The 25,343-nt window shown below is 35.3% G+C and overlaps 1 protein-coding gene across 2 annotated transcripts in view; it reads left to right on the forward strand.

The window, feature by feature from the left end:
• LPAR3 (lysophosphatidic acid receptor 3) overlaps positions 1 to 13,493 on the forward strand; it is a 128,227-nt gene extending 114,734 nt beyond the window's left edge. For both annotated transcript variants that reach the window (XM_074266359.1, XM_074266360.1), the window contains exon 3: positions 11,342 to 13,493. In XM_074266359.1, coding sequence (XP_074122460.1) covers positions 11,342 to 11,673 — 332 coding nt within the window. In that variant the 3' untranslated portion in view covers positions 11,674 to 13,493. The remainder of the gene's footprint in view (positions 1 to 11,341) is intronic.
• Positions 13,494 to 25,343: the final 11,850 nt, after the last annotated feature.

A 25,343-nucleotide genomic window follows, 5' to 3' on the forward strand; every position in this document is an offset into this window, starting at 1 on the left:
TCCTCCAAATATACCCTGTGACTGGGAGAGGAATAACTCAAAAGGATCTGAGCTGTGTGTGGGGGTTGAAATTCATAGATTAATAGAATTGTCCAATTTTACACTTGGAAAACTTGTTAAAAGTCATCTAATCCCACATCCCACCTGAGAAGGAAGCACATCTACCATGTCCTTGACAGATAGCCATCTACCTCCTACCTAAATTCTTCCAGTCAATGGGAGAGAACTCTATTCCAGGGCACCTTTGGACAGCCCATCTCAATAGAAATGATTTCTCTTTCCTTTGCCTTTAGTAACTTATACTCCTTTGTCCTGAGAATATCTTTCCCTTTGCCTGAATGAGAAATTATTTGAGCATTTCAGAAGATTTCAAGCTAGAAGGTATTTTAGAGGTTCTTCACTTGTGGTCCATGAACCCTAATTATGGAGCAATTTCAGGGGTCCATGAACTTAAAATATAAGTATAAATAGCTGTATTTCAACATTTTTATTTCCTTTAAATGTTATATATTTTATTTTATGCATTTAAAAACATTCTGAAAAAGGGTCTAGCCAACCAAAGGTCTATTACACTAAAAAAGAAGGATAATAACCTTTGATCTAATCCAACTCTCTTTTATAGTTAAAGAAATCAGGACTGAAAGAGATTGAGGGGTATAGTAGATGGTGTTCTGTATTTGAGATCAGGAAAACCTGAGTTCTCCTGAACTCCTCTTATGCTGACCAATTATGTGAGCCTGGCAAGTCAATTAACCTCAGGTTTCCTTATCTGCCAAATAAAGGGGATTTAAACTCAATGAGTTCTGCAACCCTGCTTCTGAGATCTTATATATACAAGTAAGTAAATATTAAATACATACAAATAATAAAATGGTTTCAGTAACAGATGGAGTGATAGTGGTGATAATGATCAGAAAAGGCATTCTGTAGGGGAAACTACCTGAGTGTTTTGAAGGGAGCTATAGATTCCAAGAGTGGATGGAGGTGAAGAGGGATTTCCTTATTGACATGAGAAAGCAATCTGTATCCTAGGCTCAATCCCTTCTCAAAAACCTACTTGCTATGTGACTATAGGCAAGTCACTTAATTCTCCATCCCTCAGTTTCCCCAAATGTAAAACAGGGATTATTGTAATGCTGATATGACAGGATAGTTGTGAGGATCAAATTACATTTTGGATGTAAAGTTATTATTGGATGAGTTATTATTATTAAATTGATTTGCCTCAATTCACCCTGATAAAAAATGGTAGCACTGAATCTAAACATATAACTCCAAATGCAGTGTTCCTTACGTTTCCAGCACACTTTCTTTCTGTCTTTTTTATTCTAATAGATCGTATTTTTCGGACTCCTCAGTATCCTGCTCATTTCTCTGACTGTGCTCCACCTGGTAATTGAATGACAGTATATAACTATGTCTCAACTCAAATGCTCAAACAGATCTTTTATCTCATCAGTTAGTATGACCCTTACAAGACCATAGTCCATTTCTGCCCACCCATTCTGTCCAGCTTTGCTATGTCCACCCATAAATTAATCACAGGCTGTTTACCCTCTGCCCGATGCTGGGGGCTTTACTCAGTTTCTTCTGATAGTAAGATAGTGTCAGTGGAACACGTTCACCATCCACCTCTCACTATCCACATGACCATCAAATCTCTTTCTGTATTCAATTTCCTGATGACTCCTTTTCCTCCTATCCTTCTTCAAAATTCTTCCTTTATGATATGTTGCAGCCTGCTCTTGCTCATTACTCCTCTCTATTATTTTCTGTGAGATAATCATTTTTTTAGTTCTTCAGAGAATGTTGTATTCCATGTCTCACAGCATACAACACCACTTGTAAGATTTTTGGTATCAAAAAGAAGATCTTCGTTTATGAGAGAAGTTTGGGTTATTAATGGAGTTTGTTGATCTAACTTTTAAATTGTGATGCCCCAAATTAAATGCTATTCTCTAGATGTGATCCAACTAGTACAATTGAGACTATTACTTCCCCTAACACTGTCAACTAACATTCAGCTTGAACTTAACAGAACACTGAGATATTTTTCATAAGTTTTCATATATATTATTACCAAATCAGGTCTCTTCTATTGTGTAACTGATATTTTGAACCACAAGCATAGGATTTTAGATTTATCCTTGTTAAATTTCTTTTTTTTTTTTTTAAGTAAAAAATTTTTTTAAACTTTATTGACAGAACTTATGCCTGGGTAATTTTTTTTTACATTATCTCTTGCACTCACTTCTGTTCTGACTTTTCCCTTTCCTCCCTTCACCCCTTCCCCTAAAGAGCAGGCAGTCTTATAAATGTTAAATATGTTATAGTATATCCTAGATACAATATATGTGTGCAGAATCATATAATTCTCTTGTTGCACAAGAAGAGTTGGATTCATAAGGCAAAAATAACCTGGGAAGGAAGACAAAAATGCCAGTAGTCCACATTCATTTCCCAGTGTTCCTTCTCTGGGTATAGCTGATTCTGTCCATCATTGATCAATTGGAACTGAATTAAATCTTCTCTTTGTCAAAGTTATCCACTTCCATCAGAATACATCCTCATACAGTATTGTTGTTGAAGTGTATAATGATCTCCTGGTTCTACTCATTTCACTCAGCATCAGTTCATGTAAGTCTCTCCAAGCCTCTCTGTATTCATCCTGCTGGTCATTTCTTATAGAACAATACTATTCCATAACATTCATATACCACAATTTACCCAACAATTCTCCAATTGATTCATTTTCCAGTTTCTAGACACTACAAAGAGGGCTGCCACAAGCATTTTGGCACATACAGGTCCCTTTCCCTTCTTTAGTATCTCTTTGGGATATAAGCCCAGTAGTAGCACTGCTGGATCAAAGGGTATGCACAGTTTGATAACTATTTGGGCATAATTCTAGATTGCTTTTCAGAATGGTTGGATTCTTTCACAACTCCACCAACAATGTATCAGTTTTCCAGTTTTCCTACATCCCCTCCAACATTCATTATTATTTTTTCCTGTCAGCTTAGCCAATTTGACAGGTGTGCAGTGGTATCTCAGAGTTGCCTTAATTTGCATTTCTCTGATCAATAGTGATTTGAAACACTTTCATATGAATGGAAATAGTTTCAATTTCATATCCTTTGACCATTTATCAATTGGAGAATGGCTTGATTTCTTATAAATTAGAGTCAATTCTCTATATATTTTGGAAATGAGGCCTTTATCAGAACCTTTTTTTTTTTTTTTTTTTTTTTTTTTGAGGCTGGAGTTAAGTGACTTGCCCAGGGTCACCCAGTTAGGAAGTGTTAAGTGTCTGAGACCAGATTTGAACTTGGGTCCTCCCAAATTCAAGGCTGGTGCTCTATCCACTGCGCCACCTAGCTACCCCTCAGAACCTTTAACTGTAAAAATGTTTTCCCAGTTTGTTGCTTCCCTTCTAATTTTGTTTGCATTATTTTTGTTTGTACAAAGACTTTTAAATTTGATATAATCAAAATTTTCTATTCTGTGCTCAATAATGATCTCTAGTTTTTTTGCCTTTTTTTTTTGGTCACAAATTCCCTCTTCCTCCATAAGTCTGAGAGGTAAACTGTCCTATGTTCCTCTAATTTATTTATAATCTTGTTCTTTATGCCTAAATCATGGATCCATTTTGATCTTATCTTGGTATATGGTGTTAAGTGTGGGTCCATGCCTAATTTCTGCCATACTAATTTCCAGTTTTCTCAGTAGTTTTTTGTCAAATAGCGAATTCTTATCCCCAAAGTTGGGATTTGTCAAATACTAGATTGCTATAGTTATTGACTATTTTATTCTGTGAACCTAACCTATTCCACTGATCAACTAATTTATTTCTTATCCAGTACCAAATGGTTTTGGTGACCACTGCTTTATAATATAGTTTTAGATTAGGTACAGCTAGGCCACCTTCATTTGATTTTTTTTTTCATTATTTCCCTTGAAATTCTTGACCTTTTATTTTTCCATATGAATTTTGTTGTTATTTTTTCTAGGTCATTAAAATAGTTTCTTGTGAGTCTGATTGGTATAGCACTAAATAAATAGATTTGTTTAGGGAGTATTGTTATCTTAATTATATTCGCTTGGCCTATCCAAGAGAACTTAATATTTTTCCAATTGTTTAAATCTGATTTTGTGTGGAAAGTGTTTTGTAATTTTGCCCATATAGTTCCTGACTTTCCTTTGGTAAATAGATTCCCAAATATTTTATGCTATCGACAGTTATTTTAAATGGAATTTCTCTTTGTATCTCTTAACTGTTGGATTTTGTTGGTGATGTATAAAAATGCTGAGGATTTATGTGGATTTATTTTGTATCCTGCAACTTTGCTAAAGTTGTGAATTATTTCTAAAGCTTTCTAGTAGAATCTCTGGGTTATCCTTGTTAAATTTCACAATTTTGGATTTAGCTTAACATTTGACCCCTGTCATTTATTTTTACTAATATTTCTTAAGCCAACCAATAGTGCCTATTGTTCCAGGCATTTGGGGTAGGTTAATAATACTTTTAATGATGGCATCTATTCTTTCTGAGAACAGGTTGGTAAATAGCTAGGTGGCACAGAGGGTAAGAGCACTGGATTTATGGTCAGGAATATCTCAGTTCAAAACCCATTTCAAATGCTTATGAGGTATGTGATTCTGGATAAGTCATTTAACCTCTCAGCCTCAGTTTCCTTATCTGTAAAATGAAGATAATAATAGTGCCATGAAGTTTTGTTGTAAAGACTAAATGAGATAACATCTATTCAATGTTGTGCATACTTTGAAGTGCTATAAAAATGCTAGCTTCTTCCTTTTTATTAGAGGGCTGGAAGTTAGAGCAAAAAAAAAAAAAAATTCTCCCATAATCTCTTTTCATAGAGGTGTAAAATCCTGGCTATTTCTTCATTTGCCACCAGCTACTCAGCTTGATTGAGATTTAACATCCCTTCCCCTTTTTCACTTCATCCTGAGATAAACTCATTACCAAGTGATCATGACATTTGTACTGACACTGTGTCACTACCCTCAGTTGCTTCTATTCCTCTGATTGGAGAGCTAGATGGTGGAGCAACCTCTAAGGAAGGGCTGGCTCTAAATAGAGTTTCCTTCTCTCCCTCCCTTCCTTGCTTCCTTCCTTTCTCTCTCTCCCTTCCTTCTCTCTCTCTCTTCTCCTCTCCCTCCCTTCCTCTCTCCCTTCCTTCTTCTTCCCTCTCTTCCTCTCTTTTTTTCTTCTGTGTAGAAGGGCAGGGGACGCAAAACTCTCTCATAGTTATCAGATAAATAGTGCCATCCGTTTTGAAATATATCTCAGTGACAATGTAGTTAGGAACACATGACTATCTCTATTGTGAAGTTGTAAGCATTATCCAAAGTCAATATTTCCAAAGAGTTTTGCTAATTAGTCTAACATGGCAGTTGGTTCCATCCAGTCAATATGGTCTTTTGTTTCTCACTGGAAGAAGGGCTTGATGTTATCTTAGGGACCTTCCAGTTCACAATGCTAAGAAGCTATATTTGAAGTTATAAGGTCAACACTTTGTTAGTCTGGTCTCACCTTAAGGTTCACCTTTGGCTCAGGTATGATGTAAATCAGAAAGTTGGGTAGGAAAAAACTTCTTCCTTTTCAGGTTGGATGAACTGTTCCCTGAGCCTTACTGAAGAATTTGTTTGTCAAGAGCTGGGAATACACAGATATCACACGGGGAATGAACTGGCTAGGATCCAGTTTTTTGTTCAAATAGTATTGATTGATATCCTCTGGAAGAACAAACCATGAAAAGCTTCATTAACAAGAACTTTCATCGATCACCAAAGCTCTAGTCAACTCTTTGTTTTTTCAGGGTAAAGAGGAAAAGGAGAAAAAAAAAGAAAAAAGAAAAAAAAAGGACTTACTATGGATTTCTCTAAACCAAGAATTGTGAGATTATGCTAAATTTAGGCTTCACCATTTAGCACTTATTAGGATCCCTGCTGAAATTAATAGACTCTATAAAGTTAGCAAAGGAAAAAGTTACCATTTGTGCAAATTATTTTCAAAAGGGCTCTAGCCATTAAAACTGATTTTTGCTGTAAAATGTTATTTTGAGAATGAGTCAGGTCATTCCAAGGACATTAAGTGTTTTGTTGATTTATTTTATATATCTCATAGGGTAATAGATTAGAACGGAAAAGGACCACAGAGGCCAACCAACTCCATGTGACGGATGAGGCAAGCAGAGTTAGTGACTTTCCCAGGATCACACAGCTAATGAGTGTCTGAAGCAGGATGTGAACTCAGGTATTCCTGACTATTATCCACACTGCTTCTGAAAATTGCTTTTCCTGGAAATGGATTTTGATGAGAACAAACCTTTCCATATAAATTATTATAGCATCTAAAATGAACTGAAAATGGGTATCACACGGAGAGGCTCATAATAGATGCGCTGCTGGCTGTAACATATAACAAATGAGAAACTTTTAAAAATTGGGGGAAAGGATGTCATTAGAAAAATCTATAATAAAAAAAGGTGGGCAGGTCATATGGAAGGGAAAAAACATTTAAAAGTAACTAATATGTGCCAGGCCCTGTGCTTAGCACTTTACAAATCTTATTTCATTTAGTTCTTAAACCATCTTTGCAAAGTAGGTGCTGTTATTAGTCCCATTTCCTGTGAAGGAAACTGAGGCAAACAGAGTTAAATGACTTGGCCAGAGTTGCCTAGCTAGGAAGGGTCTGAAGCTGGATTTGAACTCGGTCCTCCTGACTATTCACTGCACCTCTATGGAGAGGATGAGACAATAACAAGGAGACATAACTATATTTGTATCCTTGCTGTATTAAGAGAAGCAATGAAGGCACTGAGCACTCTGGGTGGATCCTCTGTGACAAATAGATGCAAGGAAACAGACAAGAATTCTCAAGATGAGCAGGTATAAAAGGGGTTGAGATCTGCATGTTGGAGGGAATAAGTCCAAATTCAGGAGAAATCATATTCATTTAGGCAGACTCATATTTATAAATTAGATATACAAACAACTCAATTTGAAAATGTCAAAGAAGAACAGGATTCACTATTTCCTTTGTTATTTTCAATTTGTAATCACTTCCCATAAAATACTATTGCATAAACTGGGGTTTTACAGTAATTATTATAAAATAGAAATTTTTATTTCTGATAGATATAGCACTGATAGAAGGACTTCATTTTATTTCATTTTTGAATCAATGTGATAGTGAGATTAATGGAAATCTTGAGAATAAATACTGAAAATAAAATAAACTCAACTTTGATATCTTTTTATACCTACCCATCTGTTAGTCTAAGTATTAAACTACAGTTAAGATGGTTAAAAGTGGACAGGGTTAGGCTTATCAGTGGGACTGGGTAAAAATATTTTAAAAAACATATGTATTGTGAACTCAATTTGCAACACCAATAAATCAGTAAGCAAATATAACATGGGATGAATCTTGGGATAAACAAAAAGTAGTTTTCTTATTAACAAGCACCTACTAAACACTATCATGTTTAAGGAGCTATGGTAGGGTGCTGAGGTTACAAAGATAAAAATAAAGATCCTTCCTTCAAGGAGCTTACATCCTAAATGTTTAACAAAACCTCCCAATTGTATCCTGATCAGAGAAAAAGGGAAAAAAATGACAGAATTTTACTAAATGTTTTTTAAAAAGCAAAATCAAACAAATTAGTAAATAAAATTACTTTTGCTTTGTTTTTCTAAATCCTTCTTTAATTCTATCTCTTCTGACTTTATTCTACTATATGCATATGTGTATCTGTGCGTGTTCATATATATATATATATATATATATATATATATATATATATATATATATACATATATATACATATAATAATGCTCAATATAATTATTCTCTTTAGTTTCTTCTGTTCTCATTTTTCATCACTTCAGGGGAGTTGTTCCATATTTCCTTATATATTCTCTGTATGTATATTTACAACACCATAAAATTTCATTGCATCAATATATCATTCATCTTTTCATCTTTTCTCCAATTGTTGGACATATGGGTTATTTCCAGTTGTTGTTGTTGCTGCTGCTATTACAAATGAAGAAGCAGCTGTGACCATTTTTAATACAGTTAGGGGATACTCAATGTGTATTGATGGATTGATTGATTGATTGATTGGTTGAAAGTAGGAAGCAGAAGTAGGGGCCTTTGGGTAATTCAAAAGTAGTACAAGTTATTACTAGGCAATTCAGAATTGTGTGTCCTTATGTAACATTTTAACTTTTCCAAGTTTTATAATTTTAGTAAAAACATTGTCTCCAGACATTTTGACATTTAGAAAGTAACTGTGTGAACAGGGAATGTACTCTTTTATTTCCCACAGGGATTTTGAGGAATTATTTAATTTCTAAGGGGATAGTGAGGGTGAAAGACCCTTAACATCAACTTCTGTAAGCACAGCTTTTAAAGTCTGACTCATTTAGTTCTCCTAATCTTCCAACAACATAAATAATACCCCTTTCCCTGGATGTCATCCAGTTAAAAAAAAAAAAATTCGAGCCTTACCCATTTCTCTCCAATAGGCTCTACTTAAATTTGTAGATGAAATATATGCTTTGCTTTTTTTTATTTGTTTGTTTGTTTTTTGTATGTGTGTGCTGTAATAGACCTAAGTAAAACTTTAGTAAAGTAAAATATTTGAGAAGTGAGGTGTTCTGAGTAGTTCAATTTTCTGTTTAAATATTAATCAGAAAACCAAATAGATGATGCAGAAAAGTGTGACAATAATTTTGCCTTGTGGAGGGTAATCAGTGTTGCAGAGTAGAAAATGTGTTAGACTTGGCTTTAGGAAGAAATCTCAGCTCTTCCTCCAAACTAGTTGTGTTACCTTGAGTGAGGGGACTGTGTGAGTCAAGTAGAGGTTCACTCAGTTGGCATGTGAGGGCTTTTTTTTTTTCCTCAGTTAATTATCCTGTTTAACTGGTCTTTCTGCTTTAACTCAAAGTTGTCCATCACACCATTTCCAGATATGATTTTCCTGTTGCACAGGTATGGTTGTGTCACTTCTCTGCTCAGAAACCTTCCATAGCTCCCAATTTTCTACTAAAAAAGATCTATAAACCTTGAAATACTCTGTAAATGTGAGTTCTTACTGTCCTTACTGAACCCCCAAAATGAACTCTTTAACCTGACTTTCAATGACTACCCTAATATAAATCCAGCACATCTTCTTACTTCTGTTTTATGGTATTCCTCTTTGGAGGTTTCTAAATCAGAAAAGCATTTGCCCTTGGTCCCTGCAGGCCCTTTTCTCATTAGTGAGTTCTCAAAACCTCCATTTTGAGGAAGAGTCCTGCTCTACCATTGTTTATCTCCCAATCTTTGCCACCATCCAACTCTATCAATTGCCCCTCCTCCCCTTTCAGCTTTCTTCTGGATCTCATATGGAAATTCCTTTTTTCTTTCTTTTCTTCCTTCTCTCCCTTTCTTTCCTTATAATTCTATCCATAGTGCTTGGCACATAGGGAAAAACTTCATAAATGCTTATTTATTTGACTTGAAACTCTTTCTGAATTTCATCCTCTGAATTTGCCCACATCATAGCTTATGACTTGGAAATGTTGCTCTCCCCCTCCCCATTTCTGCTTGTTAAAAATTCTTTCCAGTTTTGGTGCTACCTTTTCCATGATGCTTTTTCTGATTCAAACCTTTTTCCTCATGTCAGTTTTTTAAAATCTCACTTATGTCCTAATCACTTTCTAATTTATATTTTAATCGCTTAAATATTGTGTTCAATTATTAGCTTCTTCTTCTGCCCAAATTACTTTTTATATATTTTGTATTGACTTAGCCATGTCCATGTTGTTCTCCTCAAGTAGGAACTTTCAAAATAGGAACTCTTTCATTTTATCTTTGTATGTTTTGGATTTATAGTCTACTAAAATCCCACACATCCTTTTAAAAAAACTATATAATTTTTAAATTGATAAAATTCGGCCTTCTTTCTCCCTTCATCTCAACTCTCTTTCCCCTAATTGAGAACAAAAGAAAAATAAAACTCCTGTCACAAATATCTATAATCAAGAAAACACATTTCTGCATTGACCATGTTGTAAACAATATGTCTCATTCAGCACTCTGAATCCCTACTTTTATTAGGAGTTAGATAGCATGTTTCATTATGAGTCTTCTGGAGTTGTGATTGGTCATTAAACTGATCAGAGTTCCCAATTCATTCAGAATTGTTTGTCTTTACCATATTATTCTTGTATAAATTGTTCTCCTGGTTCTGCTCATTTCATTTCTATCAGTTTGTACAAGTCTTTCCAGGTTTTTCTGAAACCATCCTCTTCATCATTTCTTATAGCACTATAATGTTTCATCACATTTACATGAACACCATAGATGGATACCTCTTTCTTTGCCCCCTCAAAAAAAGGTGCTTATAAATATTTTTATACATCCTTAGAGTTTATTTTGTTGTTATTTTTAATTTTTTTTCAGCAGTGTCCTACTTTTCCATTTAGGAATGTCAAGACACCAAAAGCAAAGACACTGGAAAGGGTGGGTCAGTTTCTTCTCTAGTTCATTTTATAGAGGAGGCAATCAAGGCAAACAGAGTTAAGTGATTTGCCCAGGGTTACACAGCTAATATGTGTCTCAGATCAGATTTGAACTCAGGAAGATGAGCCTTCCTGATTCCAAGCCCAGAGCTCTCTCTGATGCACTACTTGCTGCACAAGAGTTTATTTTATTTAGGGCTAATCCCTCCCTTAATTCACTCTCCATTTAATTCCCTCTTCCCTTTTCTCTTCTTTCTCTCTATGACCCTGTTGGCATAAAATGTATTTCTATATCCAACTGTGTATATATATATATGTGTGTGTGTGTCTATCTATATATTTTTGTGTATTCCTTTTTCTTTTGGCTATTTCAGGTAAGATCCAGGTATCAACTTCCCCACTTGTTTATATAGATAGATAATTACTAATGTACTTTTAATTTTATTTATTTTATGAAATTATTTTAATTCTAATTTTATCATGAGATAAAATCCCATAATCTTCCCCTTTATTTTATTTCTCTTCTCTTTCCATACTTCTGGATTTTTTCAGAGAAACTAATGCTTGACCATGCCCTTACACTGTGCTCATTTGTGAAGTCAACTTTTGGAATAAAACAAAAAATGATATATATTCTGACATTTCTTTCTTTATTAGATTCAACCCAAAATTCAGATTTTTTGTACCTGGAGAATCTGATCTGATGATTTGAAGTGTTCCTCTATGGAAAAGTATATAAAAATTACTTGAGAATCAGGAAGAAGCAGGTTTTCAAATCTCACCATTTCTTCTCTTCCTTCAGGAGCTTTTGTTGTGTGCTGGACCCCTGGGTTAGTCGTCCTGCTCCTCGATGGCCTGAATTGTACTGGTTGTGGTGTACAGCATGTCAAAAGGTGGTTCCTGCTGCTGGCCCTGCTCAACTCCGTCATGAATCCGATCATTTATTCCTACAAAGACGAAGAGATGTACAGCACCATGAGGCGGATGATCTGCTGTTGTTCTCAGGGGGAAAGTCCAGAGAGGAGGTCTTCCAGGATCCCATCCACAGTCTTGAGCAGGAGCAACGACACCTCTAGCCAATGTATAGAAGACAGTATTAATCAGGGCACCATATGTAATAAAGGGCACTCCTGAGCTCGGGACTCACCTTGTACCTGCCCTGGGTGGGGAAACCCTCGCCCCCAACTCCCGAGATATCCCTCCCTCTCATTCTGAATGATACTCGCCACACAGAGGAAATCCCTTAGAAAAATAGATGTTAAGAGTGGCTATTTGTCTTTAATAGACATCAAGTACCATATCATTTGAAGTCTTAATAAATCAGTGTAGTTTTAAAGGCATACAAAGTATGCCATAAAAAGAGGACACAAGCCATTTAGAAAATGCCCTGAGAGGAGTAAATGATAGAGTGGAATCATGTTTATTGTTGCATTTTCTACCCCTCTAGTGCATTTTTGTGTCCTGGGAAGTTGTTCTTTTTAACTAGTTTCTTTATATTTTCTAAGGATGGAGGCAAGAGACGTTAGGCTGAGAATACTTCATCTAGAGTCTATGATCCTTAGATTTTTCAAGGGGATGTGGGGCAAGAATGGCACATAATTATGTTTTTTATCTCCTTGTAACTCATTTCCTTTGTAATTCTGTGTATTTTGTTTTATGCATTAAAAAAAAAGAGGATTCTGCAAAGGGTTACATAAGTCTTAGCAGCTTGCTAACAGGTTCATCACATACATACACACAGAAGAATGCCTTCTTTAAGCCAAAGGATGATTCTTGATCATTATCTCTATCTGCTTGCCAAACCCATGTAAATATATATATATATAACATATAAAAACATATATTTCAGTGCTTGAACATAATTCTACAAATGAAACTAGTGTCAGCAGCTGAACTTTTAATAGGAACCCTACCTACAGTGAGAATCAGTATAGATCCCAGGTACAAGCTTCTATTCTTTGCTTTAATTAAAACATAAACATTAAGTTCTGGGTTCCAATGGATTGCTTAACTGAAATTGTAAATCTTTTAAAAAAGAAATTACTTTTAGTTAGCATGTATGTGTGTTTGCACATGTGTATATATAATATGTATATATGTGTGTAAATATACATATATACATACGCACACATATATATGTATGTATTTAGATTTCTTAATCTAAATATAAGGATGCATTTCCAGGCCACCCAGTTTAGGGGGCCTTATACATTCTGCAGCATGATTCACCCTCAGTGGTCTAAGAAGCAAGGGTTGTAACCAGCAGACTCCCCAACAATGTGCCTTCAGTGAAGGAGAATGACAATGATGCTGGACATCAAGATGAATCCATTTCTTGCAGGGTCCCCTCTGATTCAAGGTCTTGGGAGTCTCACGTATTCCCCCAACTGAAGGCCCTCTTTCCAGATGGCGATTTTGAAATCACCATCTTTCCTGAATCTCTCAGGATGCTCCTTTACCCCTCCCATTTTGCAGTAGACTGCAGACAAGCTTCAAGTGGTTGCTTTACCTGTGGACTGAATTCCGATCAGGGATAGATTCTGAGTTTTTTCTTCTTCGATGAGCCCAGTATGCCCTGTACCAAGTCAGTTTGTTACAAAGTCTAGAGCATTTAAGGCAGAGTAGGCCATAGGCACAATTTTTATAGCTATAAAAGCATTCTGATTTTTTTAAAGTGTAATGTTAAGTTAGCTGTCATAGTATTCATGTGGTTTGCATAAGTTTACATTTTGGGGGCATGGATGAGCAAAAGCTTCCTGGAAGGAGAAGATTTTAAAGTGATTTTCTTAGATGAGCTAATATAGAATGTTCTGATCCCAAGGTGTAGACCACCACCCAGCCTGCCCCTTCCCCTAAAAAACCAGATACAGGGAGTTTGTGAAATCATTTACAAATCTATCCTTCCTTCTTCCCTTTCCCAACCCCCCCAATAAAATATGACTTCTTCAAAGCCAGGTTCCATTCTCTTTTGTTAATAGACATTGTTGTTTTTTCTCCCTGTTTTTTGAAATAAAAATGTATCAGAGTTAATGACAGCACGTTTCTATTGCATAAGAAAAATCCAACCTTACCACAAAGTGCAATCTCGGGATGTTTTATGTTGGCATTTCAGAGCTGCAGCTGGCCAGAGGGTGGAGAATGGAAATTGAATTCCAGTCCCTGAATAGCCACTAAGGGATCTTTAAATGTTTTATTTCAAGGAAACAACCATTTTTCCCCCCTCCAGCAGCAGCCATGTCATATTTAGGTTAGTGTCTGGAGACGATTCAAAACGTGGTGGCTTGAACTGGAATGATCTTGTTTGTGTTTCTGAGTGTGTGTGTGTGTGTGTGGGGGATGTACATGTGCCCCTGTGCCTGTATTTCAGTAGGGACAGATGATTAACTCTGAAGTTCATAGAGTCCTAAATCTGACACAATACCTGTGTGATCTTGGGCAAGTCACAATATCCTTGGGTCTTTATTTTTTTTTTTTTATCCATAAAATAAAAGGGTAGGATTAGATAATCTCCAAAATTCTCCTCATCCCTAAATCTAACTCTCTGATCCTGTATCACTCTAGTTTGAGCAAAGATAAATATTAGGATCACAAGTCCCTAGACTGAGGGCTGGGAGGGAGCTCAGAGGCTGATTAGTCTAATCTCTCCTTCTCTCATCCCCATTTTACAGATGAAAAACAAAAGAAAACAAAACCCCCAAATCTGACATCCATGGAACACAGATGACTTGCCCACAGGTCAAGATTTGAATCCAAGTTTTGATTCCAAATCCATCCAGTATTCCTTCTATTTGAACATCTCACGAACTACATTCAAAAAATCAACCAATAAACATTTCTCCATGTTTAGATACAAAGAAAGGTTTGTTCCTTTCAGCTCTCAGGATTCCTAACTGACCTTGAAGCTTTCAAGATTATATTATTATTCAAACTCTGGTAGAAAATATTGGCTTCTCCAAAATGGTTCATAATCTAAAAGATGTATTATTTCTCATCCAAGTCTAAGATTGGTTCTCTTCTGTTTAGAATTTCAAGAACTGTATAGGAGAATTCCTGTAAACAATTAGTTATTGGGAGCTTGTTGAAATTCTGAGTAAAACCAAGAATTTATCACTCTAGATAGCAATTAAGTTGTTTGTATGGGGTGTGTGTGTGGGGGGGGGAGGGTGTGTGTGTTGGAAGGGATTATTCACAGAGCATTTTTATTTAAAGGAGATAAAATATTTTGTTATTGTTCAGTGAGGTAAACAATCTCTTCACAACCCCATTTGGGCAAAGATAATAGAGTGGTTTGCTATTTCTTTCTCCAGCCCATTTTACAGATGAGGAAACTGAGGCAGAGTTAAGTGACTTGTTCAGGATCACACAGCTAGTGAGTATCTGAAACCAGATTTGAATTTAGAAAAATGACTGTTCCTGACTCTAAGCCCTGCATTCTGTGGACTGCTCCACCTTGAATTTCTACCCATTCTTTAAATTAAAGCTTCTTAAAACATGGGTCACAACTCCATATGGGATCTAGTAACTAAATGTGGGGAGTTGTGAAATTATGATCTTATTATCAGTAAATGTTTAATTTGTATAGCTATTTTATATATATCCTTGGGGTTACATTAAAATTTCTTGGGTGAAAAGGCATTGCAAGTGGGAAAAGTTTAAGAATCCTATTTTAAACCCTCTGAGTCATCCTCTCCTTTCAGACTTCACACAGAAATGCTTTACCCATCTCTACTATATTTAGTTATGTTTATATACTTATCTCACTTGTAGACTATAAGCTCAGGAAGTCAAAAATCATTTTTTTCTGTACTAAATTCCCTTAATTTAATGACATTCTTTCAATTAAGAACATATCCTCTTCCCTCACTTGAAAAAAGAGAGAGGAAATCCTTGTATTTGCATAAACAAACAAAATAGATTCCTATTAGGAAGCTTTCTAGCTTTCTTTTGTATATTGTCTTCCCTGCTGGATTGTAAACTCCTTGAGGGAGTATTTTTCTTATTTGTATTACTAGCACTTAGGACTGTGGCTGGTACATTGTAGATGCTTAATATTTATTGATAATTGTGCCCATAAGGCATGTTCTTCCTTAATCATCATTTTACCACCACATAAGAATACATTAATAGAGAACATACATAATGAAGGATGTACTTGTCCAGATAACACCTTCTGAGGCACAAGCATAGGGCACTTGTGAGCACGGCCAGGATAGCTCCTACCTTTGGCATTTCAGGGCTGCTTCTGGTCGGACCATAATGCAGTTTTTCACTGCTCTGTTGGCCAGCATCCTAACCCTGAAGTGATCCAAGCTAATAGCATAAAAGTTTCTAAGATAGATTAGAATCCTTCTTTTAAGATAGTAACTGTATCTGGGAGATGGAGGCTAGAGAATACTGTATACATAAAATACAATATGTTGGCTATCCTATCCCTTTGATGTTCCCTTATCACTACTAAGTACATTTGCTGATTTCATGATCCCTATGTGGTACCAAGTTTTAGTTTTGTCTCTTTAGGGTCACCTCCCCAACCTATTACAGTGAAGAGCTAAGAGCAGATTGACAGCTTTAGTCCTGAACATTGGCTGTGATTTAACCATATCCAGGTAAGGAGGGAGTTAAAATTAAGATAGAATGTTCTCTCAAACTTATGATTAAGTTTGTTCTTTTGTCAGTTTGTGTCAGTTAAATGACTTAGGATTAGAAATTCCTCTGTTTAACTCCCCGATGATTTTTTTTGGGAGTATCTGTGAAAGATACCCCTCGAGAGTTGTGTGGAAACCAGTGTCTGATTCTCAAGATCCTCTCTAGTTTGACATGCAAATTAGTGAAAGCCCTCACAAAAGTGAAGTCTACAAAACAGTTTTTTTTTAATTTACCAAGACCAGAATCTGTTTTTATTGCTTGTGCCTGTATGTGTGAATAAATGAATTGTGTGAATAAATGAATAAATAAATATGTATATATATACACAGATATATAAACTATATTATAATAGTGTAATGTGTTATGTGTTTATATATATATGTATGTATATATACATATATATAGATATATATGTGTGTATGTTTGTTAGCTGGAACAACAAAGTAACTTGGCTTCAGGGGAGATATTTTGGCCAGTAAAAATCCTCATTCTTCCTCTACATCATTTTATTCAAAAACAAACAACTAATTATAACTAGAACTCATATAATGTCTAAGATGTAAATTCTTTGTCTTCAATTTCAGTATCTCCCTGTATAGATTATCGACTGAGAAGAAAGGTATAAATGGAATGTGACTTGTTAAATTCATTTAAGGTTTCTGTTTAGATTCTGACCCTGCCTATATGTGTTAGATAGATATGCATTATGAAGCTAGAAGAATATTTTTATCAGTAATAGAGGCAAAAGAAAATTTCAAGAATGCTGAGAACTTTTTATCTATTTAGATCATTAAACATTAAGAAGATAACTAACCTCAGAAAGTTGGCTAAGAGAAGACTGAAGATTGAAATCTAGTAGCTAGTAGTTTCATTTAAAAAATAATAATAATAGTAAGGCAGATTATGAGAAAGAAAACTCTTGCTTCCATGATATCAATTTATGACTTACAGGACAGAGGCGATGTTCTGGTCATATCACTTTAGCATTTCATTTCTTCTAAGGAAGGAACAAACAATTGCAAAGCTATGAAAGAAGGATCACAAAAGAAAGGGGAGGGAATGGGATGAGAACTTCTTGGATACTTGGTCTTCTCCCTTGCTCCCTTTTCATTTTCTAATGGAAAGAATAATACTGGGTAATCTTCTAACATCTGGGATGAGGACTCTATTTTTCTTGACAAATTATGTCCCAATTGTGATGTTAATGGGAGTTGTGGGAAGGCAGAACAGACAAAGTAGAAAAAATGGGGCAAATTTAATATTTTTTTAATTAAAGCTTTTTTATTTTCAAAACATATGCATGGATAATTTTCAACACTGACCCTGGCAAAATCTTGTGTTCCAAATTTTGGTAGTTTCATTTTTAAAAAAATAGTCAGATTAGATGTCCTAAGTGAGAATGAAAACTCTTGCTTCCATAATATCAACTTATGACTTCTTTCCCCCTATGCCCTCCCCTAGATGGAAAGTAATCCAATATAAATATGTTAAAATATATGTTAAGTCCAATATATGCATACATATTTATCCAATTACCTCAGTCCCCACAGTCTTCTCTCTGGGTGTAGATGAGTCACGAAATCATTGAAACTGGCCCAAATCATCTCATTCTTGAAAAGAGCCACGTACATCAGAATTGATCACCGTGATACAATAAATTTTAATAGGGATACATTAGAAATTAATATTTGTTTCACATCATCTAGTCGTTCAAGATAACTGATGTTTGTTTGAAAGTGAACTAGTGATTTTAATAGACTTTAAACCCAATGAATCAAGAGTGTAACATGCTCCAATACCTCTAGGGTCTGTGATTTTCTAAGTAGTGTGATTTCCATCCAAGGAGTTTCCACCATTTTAGTCTGTATTAAAATAGAGAATCCAGGGGGTGGAAAGGAGATGTTACTCTGGTGATTCTTGCCCTGCTTACATACTACAAATATATTATCTTCAGTTTGGGGAACCACATAACACGGAAACAATGAAATATGGGAATCAATTGTTTGAACAAGAGAAGACTGGAAGTGAGGAAGAAAGTGCTGGATATCTGTCTTCAAATACTTGAAAGACTTTAAAATGGAAGAGGGATTTGGTCTCAGAGGGCATAATTTAGGAATTATATACAGACTTTGCAAAAAAACAGGTTTAGACTTCGAGGTACAGACAAACTTCCTAACAGAACTGTTCAAAAATGAGGCAGCCCGTTTCCTATCATTGCAGATACTGAAGCAAATATTGTTTGCGCACTGGACAAGGGGATTCTTGCTCAGGTGTGCCTTGGAACAAAATGTCTTTTGATGTTCCTTATTTGTTGGGATTTTGTGAATGTATGAATTGGAACTATCAGAGTTCTGTATGTGCTGTGCAAGGAGATGATCCCTTGTTAAAGATAAAGGAAGGGGAATCCTTGTTTAGACATGGATTGTAATAAATGAACTCCAAGGACCCTTCCAAGTTAGAAATTCTATAAACTAATGAATTCATGGACAGGGAAGGTCCACGAATGGATAAGGGAAATGATTATGTAATAACTTCTCAATACATTCCTCTCCAAACTCTTCTGCAGACTCTGGACTTTCTTCATCATGCTTTTATCTGGGTACCTTCTTCCTCTGCCCTATCCCCTTCTTAGTGCATATTGTTTTCTCCTATTAGAATGTAAGCTCTTTGAGGGAAAGCATTGTCTTTCTTTTTTGTTTGTATTTGCATCTTTAGAATATCACAATGCTCAGCAGAAAGTGTTTAATATATGCTTGTTGACTTCATACGGTAAGTTATAGAGCTAGTCTAGAAGACATTGGTCCACTCTGGATCCATTTCTGGACTCTATTCCTGCACTTCACACCTTGAAATTACTCTCTGCCATTGGGGTTTCTCCAGAGCTTCCATTTGAAGATTTAGGCCAGCCATGTTTTCATGACTCTAGATTATATTCCTAGACTTTGTCTTCCATAAATTGGATACTTTTATCATCCCTGATCACCACTCTTTTCAATTCTCTTTTATATTTCATTTCCCCTATTAGAATATAACTTCTCTTAGGATGGGGACTTTGTGCTTGTTATTACCAGAGTACAATGTTAAGTACTAGTAAGTGCTTAATAAATGATTGATGACTTGTTAAACATCCTTGACGTGGCTTGGTGTCTTAGTGGATAGGTTGTTCCACTATGGGTCAAAGACAACTTAATGTCAAGAAGACTTTGGGTCAGCAAGATGCAAGACATGAGTTCAAAGCCTGCTTCAGATACTTTACTAGCTGCGTAAACATGCACATATCATTTAATCTCTCTCAAATTCAATTTCCTTATATTTAAAATGAGATAATAATAGTACTCCTCTCACTAGGTTGTTGTAAGGATCAAATGAGGTAATACTTGTAAAGTACTCTGTAATATGAGCTGTTATTAATATCACTCTTTTAATTTTATTAAAAATATGGTTCTCCTAAATAAATCAATGTTTAGCTATGCAGCAATTTTGTGCAATTATTTTTCAGTGTATGCTTATGCATTCTGTTTTCCTTTCAAAGAAATCTCAGCATAGGGAGGCAGTCTATGTTTATTCCAATATAGTTAATGCCATAGAAAGAGAATAACAGAAAGGTAGCTGTGTCAGCTTCTTAATTAATTATTGCAAGTCACTTCAGAATGGGAAATACCCATTAGTATTCACCAGAAGTGAGCTTTCTTAAAGATTAAAAATGTCCTCAGGCCATGCCCTTGTCAAAGCTCCCTAGCCAAGGAGGTACATTTGCAAGTAGTGAAAAGTCCTTTCCTTGGCCTCAAAATGAGATCCTTTTTATAAGTCAAAGGAGAGGCATTGTAGAATTAAGTATTTCCAGGTCACTTGAGGTGGGAGGGCAGCAGCTGATACCTTGGACATAATAAAGGAAAACTAAGATGGAACCTGCTTAACATCTATGTGGTCTTTTTTCTGCCTGTTGGCAAAAGTCCTAGCCCAGTGTTAGAATCACACAGGGGACATTGAATGCTATTGTTACATCCTCTCCCTGGAATTAGCTCAGAAAATGATATTCCTTTCATCTCATTAAATTGTTATGGAGAAGCCCACTTTCCCATTTGTTTAAAAGTAAGTAAACATATGTCCAATTTTGAGGGATGAGAGGAAAGAGAGGAATTGCCTTGTGATGTTATTGGTAAAGGAAATTTCCAAGGAAGGATCTTTCACTCTCAAAACATATTGGTACCTACTCTGCCATTTTGAGTCATAGCTTGAGACATTGAATGATTAAGGTTAAATCCAAGGTCACATAGACAGTATATGCCAGAGGCAAGACCTAAACCCAGGTTTTCCTGGCTCAGAGCCTAGTTTTCTATACATTATGCAATGGTGCCTCTCATGTATCCAATTAACTTGGAGAAAAATATGTTTCAGTCACTCTCCTTTTTAAAATTCATTCATTTATTTTATTTTAATGTGTACAAAGCATTTAATTTTTCATTTTTATACATATAGTTTCATTAATGTGTTTTGTTTTTCTATTACAAATATTTACAGATCACTCCCACTTCATAAGTAATCTTTTATTGCAAAGACAATTAAGTAAACTAATAATACAATGACTTCATTTGAAAGTTCATTCATTCAACATTTCCACATCTATTGTACCCCCTTAAAGAAAGATAAACAGAAACCTATTTTCCTCCATTTCAATCACACACACAAAAAAAATAAAAATAAAGCAAGATTTTTGTAATAAATATCCCTTATCAAGCAACTCCCGTCCACCCCCAATGGCTGTATACAAAAATAGCTATGTCTCATCCTGCCCCTGAATCCATTATCTCTGTAATGGAGGGCATATTTCAACATCTGTTCTCTGGAATCATGAATGGTCATTGTATTGATCATAGTTTTTAAAGCTTTTCAAAGACACTTAATGTTAGGAAAGTCATCAAATGTGTTTAACTCGTTTCCTTATCTATAAATTGAGGATTATAATAGCACCTACCAACAAAGACCTGGAAATGAGTAGATGTCCATCAATTGGGGAATGGTTGAAAAAGCTGTGCTATATAGGTAATGGAATATTATTGTTCTATAAAAAATGATGAATAAGCTGATTTTAGAAAGGCCTGGAGAGATTTACATGAACTGATGCTGAACAAACAGAACCAGGAATATGTTGTACATGGTAAAAGGAATATTATGTGATGATCAACTATGAAAGGCTTGGTTCTTTTCAGTGATTCAGTGATCCAAGGCAATCCCAATAAAGTTTGAAAAGAGAGCGCCATTTGCATCCAGAAAAAGAATTAGGGAGATTGAATGTAAATCAACACACATTATGTTCACTTCTTTTTTCTATTGTTTTTTTTTTTTTTCTTCTCTCATGGTTAAAAAAAAACTCATTTAAAGAAATAAGTATAAAAAAAGTTAATGTAAAAAAATAATGGCACTTATCCCCACAATTATTGTGAGAATCACATAAGATACTGTACGAAAAAGGCTTAGCACACTGTTTAGCATAAAGTAGCTGCTTAATAAATGCTTTTTTCCCTTCCCTCCTATTCATGTGTCTAATGAGTAATCCTCCCCATATTTCTCCAATTTGTTTATAATGTGATCTTTCACATCTAGGAAAGTATCCTTTTGGAGTTTACCTTTGAAACAAGTGTTTGTTAAGTAATCTCAGTGGAGATTTATAGAAGAAAAAGATATAGTCTCCTCCTGCAAAGGAATTATAATATAGTAGGTTGAATTAGTACAGAATAACATAAGGTAGTATATTAAAAGAAACAAGAGTTCTTAACCTGATGTTAATAAGTTAAAAAAAAAAAACATTTTGATAACTATTTAAGTATAACTTCTGTCCTTTGTATTTCTAGGTATTTTATATATTAGAAAAATAAACATTTCATGATTCTGAAAAGGGATCCACAGGTTTCACTAGACTTCCAAAGGGACCTAGAACCCCTAAAACACCACTTTTTATAGAATATGGCTTTTCCTTATGAGTACAAGTAGTTCCTGGCATATTTATGGAAAGGCATGACTGAATTGGACATTGAAGGAATTCAGTTGAATTCCACAAACATTTATGGAACACCACCATGACAGAGGAAAAGGTGAAGGTTTTATAGAATGCAAAGCAGAAGGGCAATTTAGTGGATAGATTGCCCGGTCTAGAGTCAGGAAGATTAATTTTTATGAGTTCAAATCCAGCCTCAGATAATCATTAGCTTAAAATGTCACTTAACCCTGTTTACCTCAGTTTCCCCACCTGTAAAATGTGCTGGAAAAGGAAATGGTAAACCAGTCCTATATCTTTGCAAAGAAAATCTCAAACGGAGTCGGGAAAAGTCAAACATGATTAAAAAAAATAACTGAACAAATAAGAAGAGAGAAAGAGACAGAGAGAGACAGACAGACAGGCAGACAGAGACAGAGAAAGAGAAACTTTCTTTTACAGACAATACTTGAGAAAGCCCCAAATTTCATGAATATGAGTTTCCTTTCACTGATGCAGGTTTCAACCCATCCAGATCTTCTTATACTATGAGATTCTTGTCCCATGTCCTTCCACTGATTTCTTCCTGGAAGATCTAACCACCAAGATGGAAATTTTCTTCTAATCTTAACATTCTATGAGTACTCAGGCAATATTCAAGATGCCCATCCGTTATTCCTTGCTCTCATTATATGACTTTCCCACCTCCCTTTCTGATCATACATTTCCTTTTCTTTCACCCCACTCCCAATGCACAGGCTGTCATCAGTAATATGCAGCAGCCCATTCCTGCCCACCGTATGAACTGATTATTAAAAAAAGGAATAAATAATAACTCTGGTTTAGAGGCTGTTTATACTCCTTGCTAAGCCTATGATACTGTGCTGAGAAATGCTAGGCAAAATGATCTGTGCAATGTTTGCACAATTCATTATTTCTTTTTTTAAAAAATGATCACTGTTGGGATCCATTGAGATAAAAGATGGCCTCTGAATGCAAGCTCATTATCATCTGTCACCATGGCTAGTGGTGTTTATGTGTCTATAGTAGCTCAGAATATATATTTCTCTGGCATTAATCTCAAGGTCGATATCCCAACACCAGGCTGCCTGGAAATAAATAGTCAGTATTAAGTGATGAAGTGTGCTGCTATATTTTATTTTATTTGGCTTCCAACCCAATCGATTTTACAGCTGTCTATTTGAGCATTGAAAAATTACTGCAGATAGTTAAGATACATGTGGAAAAATGGAACACTCCAACAGAATTAATTTGTGTCTTCTTTGCTCTTTTCTCAGAAAGAGACTCGCATGTTGATGGTTCGCACCTCATAAGTTGGTCTCTCTTGGAAATAGGCCTTTTGATTTGCACACTCAGTGACAGCTCTGTTTTACACCTCTTTAACCAATGGGATACGTCTTTTCCTACCTATGTACCTGGATAGCGTGCTCTATCATGAGATTTGCTTCAGTTCCATGCTTAGTGGGTTTATTTTACCCTTCCAATAGAGAAAATGTTAATTTCTGCAGCCATGGCAACAGCAGGGAAATAAATAATGGATGATAAAGGACAAATAAGTACCATCTGTCTGGACCACTATTGCTGATTGGAAAACTTTCTTCTTCTTCACTCCCCTCTTCCCCATAGCTATTCCTTTTAATGTTTATTTAGTTAGGACTGATAATATACCTTACCTTTGGTACCAGCTTAATGCTCCCATAAACTCCTATTGATTGTTTCTTATTTGTAAGTCCTGTGCACTTACATTCAACTTTGTTTTCCTTTTAAAAATGAAAAGTCCTCAATCAATCAAAAATAAAGTTGTTTCTTCAAGATACAAGCCAACCATAACAATTTGGAATCATACCAAGAAAGTGTTCAAAATATCTATACTCTCTGGCCCAGAGAGCTCACTGCATATACCTCAAGGAGGTTAAAGATAGGAAGAAAAGAACCATCTTCATGAAGATGTATTAACATGTGTAGGAGCAAAGACCTGAAAACAAAGTGGATGCTCATCAGTTGAGAAATGGCTAAACAAGTTGTGGTACATGAATATAATGGTATATTGTTCTGTAAGAAAAATTAGATGGAACAGTGGATGGAGTGTTGGGACTTGAAAAGATTCATCTTCTGAGTTCAAATCTGCCCTCAGACATTTACTAGCTATGTCACCCTGGACAAGTGACTCAATTCTGTTTGCATCAGTTTCCTTGTCTGTAAATGGGCTAGAAAAAGAAATGACAACTTCAGTATTTTTGCCAAGAAAACCCAAAGATTGTGAAGAATAAAACAAGACTTAAAAATTAAGTAACAATGAAAAGATAAAAACGAATATGAAGAATGGTGGAAGACTTATCTGAAATGACACAATGAAGTAAAAACTAGGGGAAAAAATAAACAATGACTTTAATTATGTGAAAAACAACAACAAAATGACCAAAACTAAACGTTATGAAATTGTATTGACCAAGATTGGTCCCAAAGAAGAAATACATAATGGTACATCCTCTATTTCTTTGTAGAGATGAGGGCTTAGGGTGTGGGAATACTCCTTACGATGTCAGATATTTTTGTAATTTTCATTATCTCATCTCCGTTTTAGCCTTTTTTTGTAAATAAAGGGTGACTCTATGAAAGGATGAAGGTAGATATTAATAAATGAAGGTGATCTAAAAACAGAAGATATTTTAACTATAAAATAGCTACTCTATTAAGCATAATTTTATTCTGCTTTATGAACAAGAAAACTCTCTTTTAATTAGAAATGTAGTGAGATTAAGAAATCAGAAATACACAGCCATATATTTCATTGTAATTCATACATTTAAAAAGATATAGACAAGGGGGTATTTAAGGGTTCCTGGGTGGTACCATATAGCATAAAGCATCAAGCTTGGAATTGGGAAAATATAGGCTTAAATGAGATATTTACTAGTTGTGTGATGCTGGCCTAATTACTTCACCCCATTTGCCTCAGTTTCCTCATTTGTAAAATGAGCTGGAAAAGCAAATGATAAACTACTCCAGTATATTTGCCAAAAAAAAAGCAAAAAACAAAACAAATGGGGTCCCGAAGAGACTGTATGCACAGTGCCTAGAACAAAGGGAACACCTGATAAATATCTCTTGGCTATTGACTATAATGAGGCTTTGAAGAAAGGGGCGCTAATAAATGCTAAAT

This window comes from Sminthopsis crassicaudata, chromosome 4 (assembly GCF_048593235.1).
Source record: "Sminthopsis crassicaudata isolate SCR6 chromosome 4, ASM4859323v1, whole genome shotgun sequence".
In the NCBI taxonomy this organism is placed as follows: Eukaryota; Metazoa; Chordata; class Mammalia; order Dasyuromorphia; family Dasyuridae; genus Sminthopsis; species Sminthopsis crassicaudata.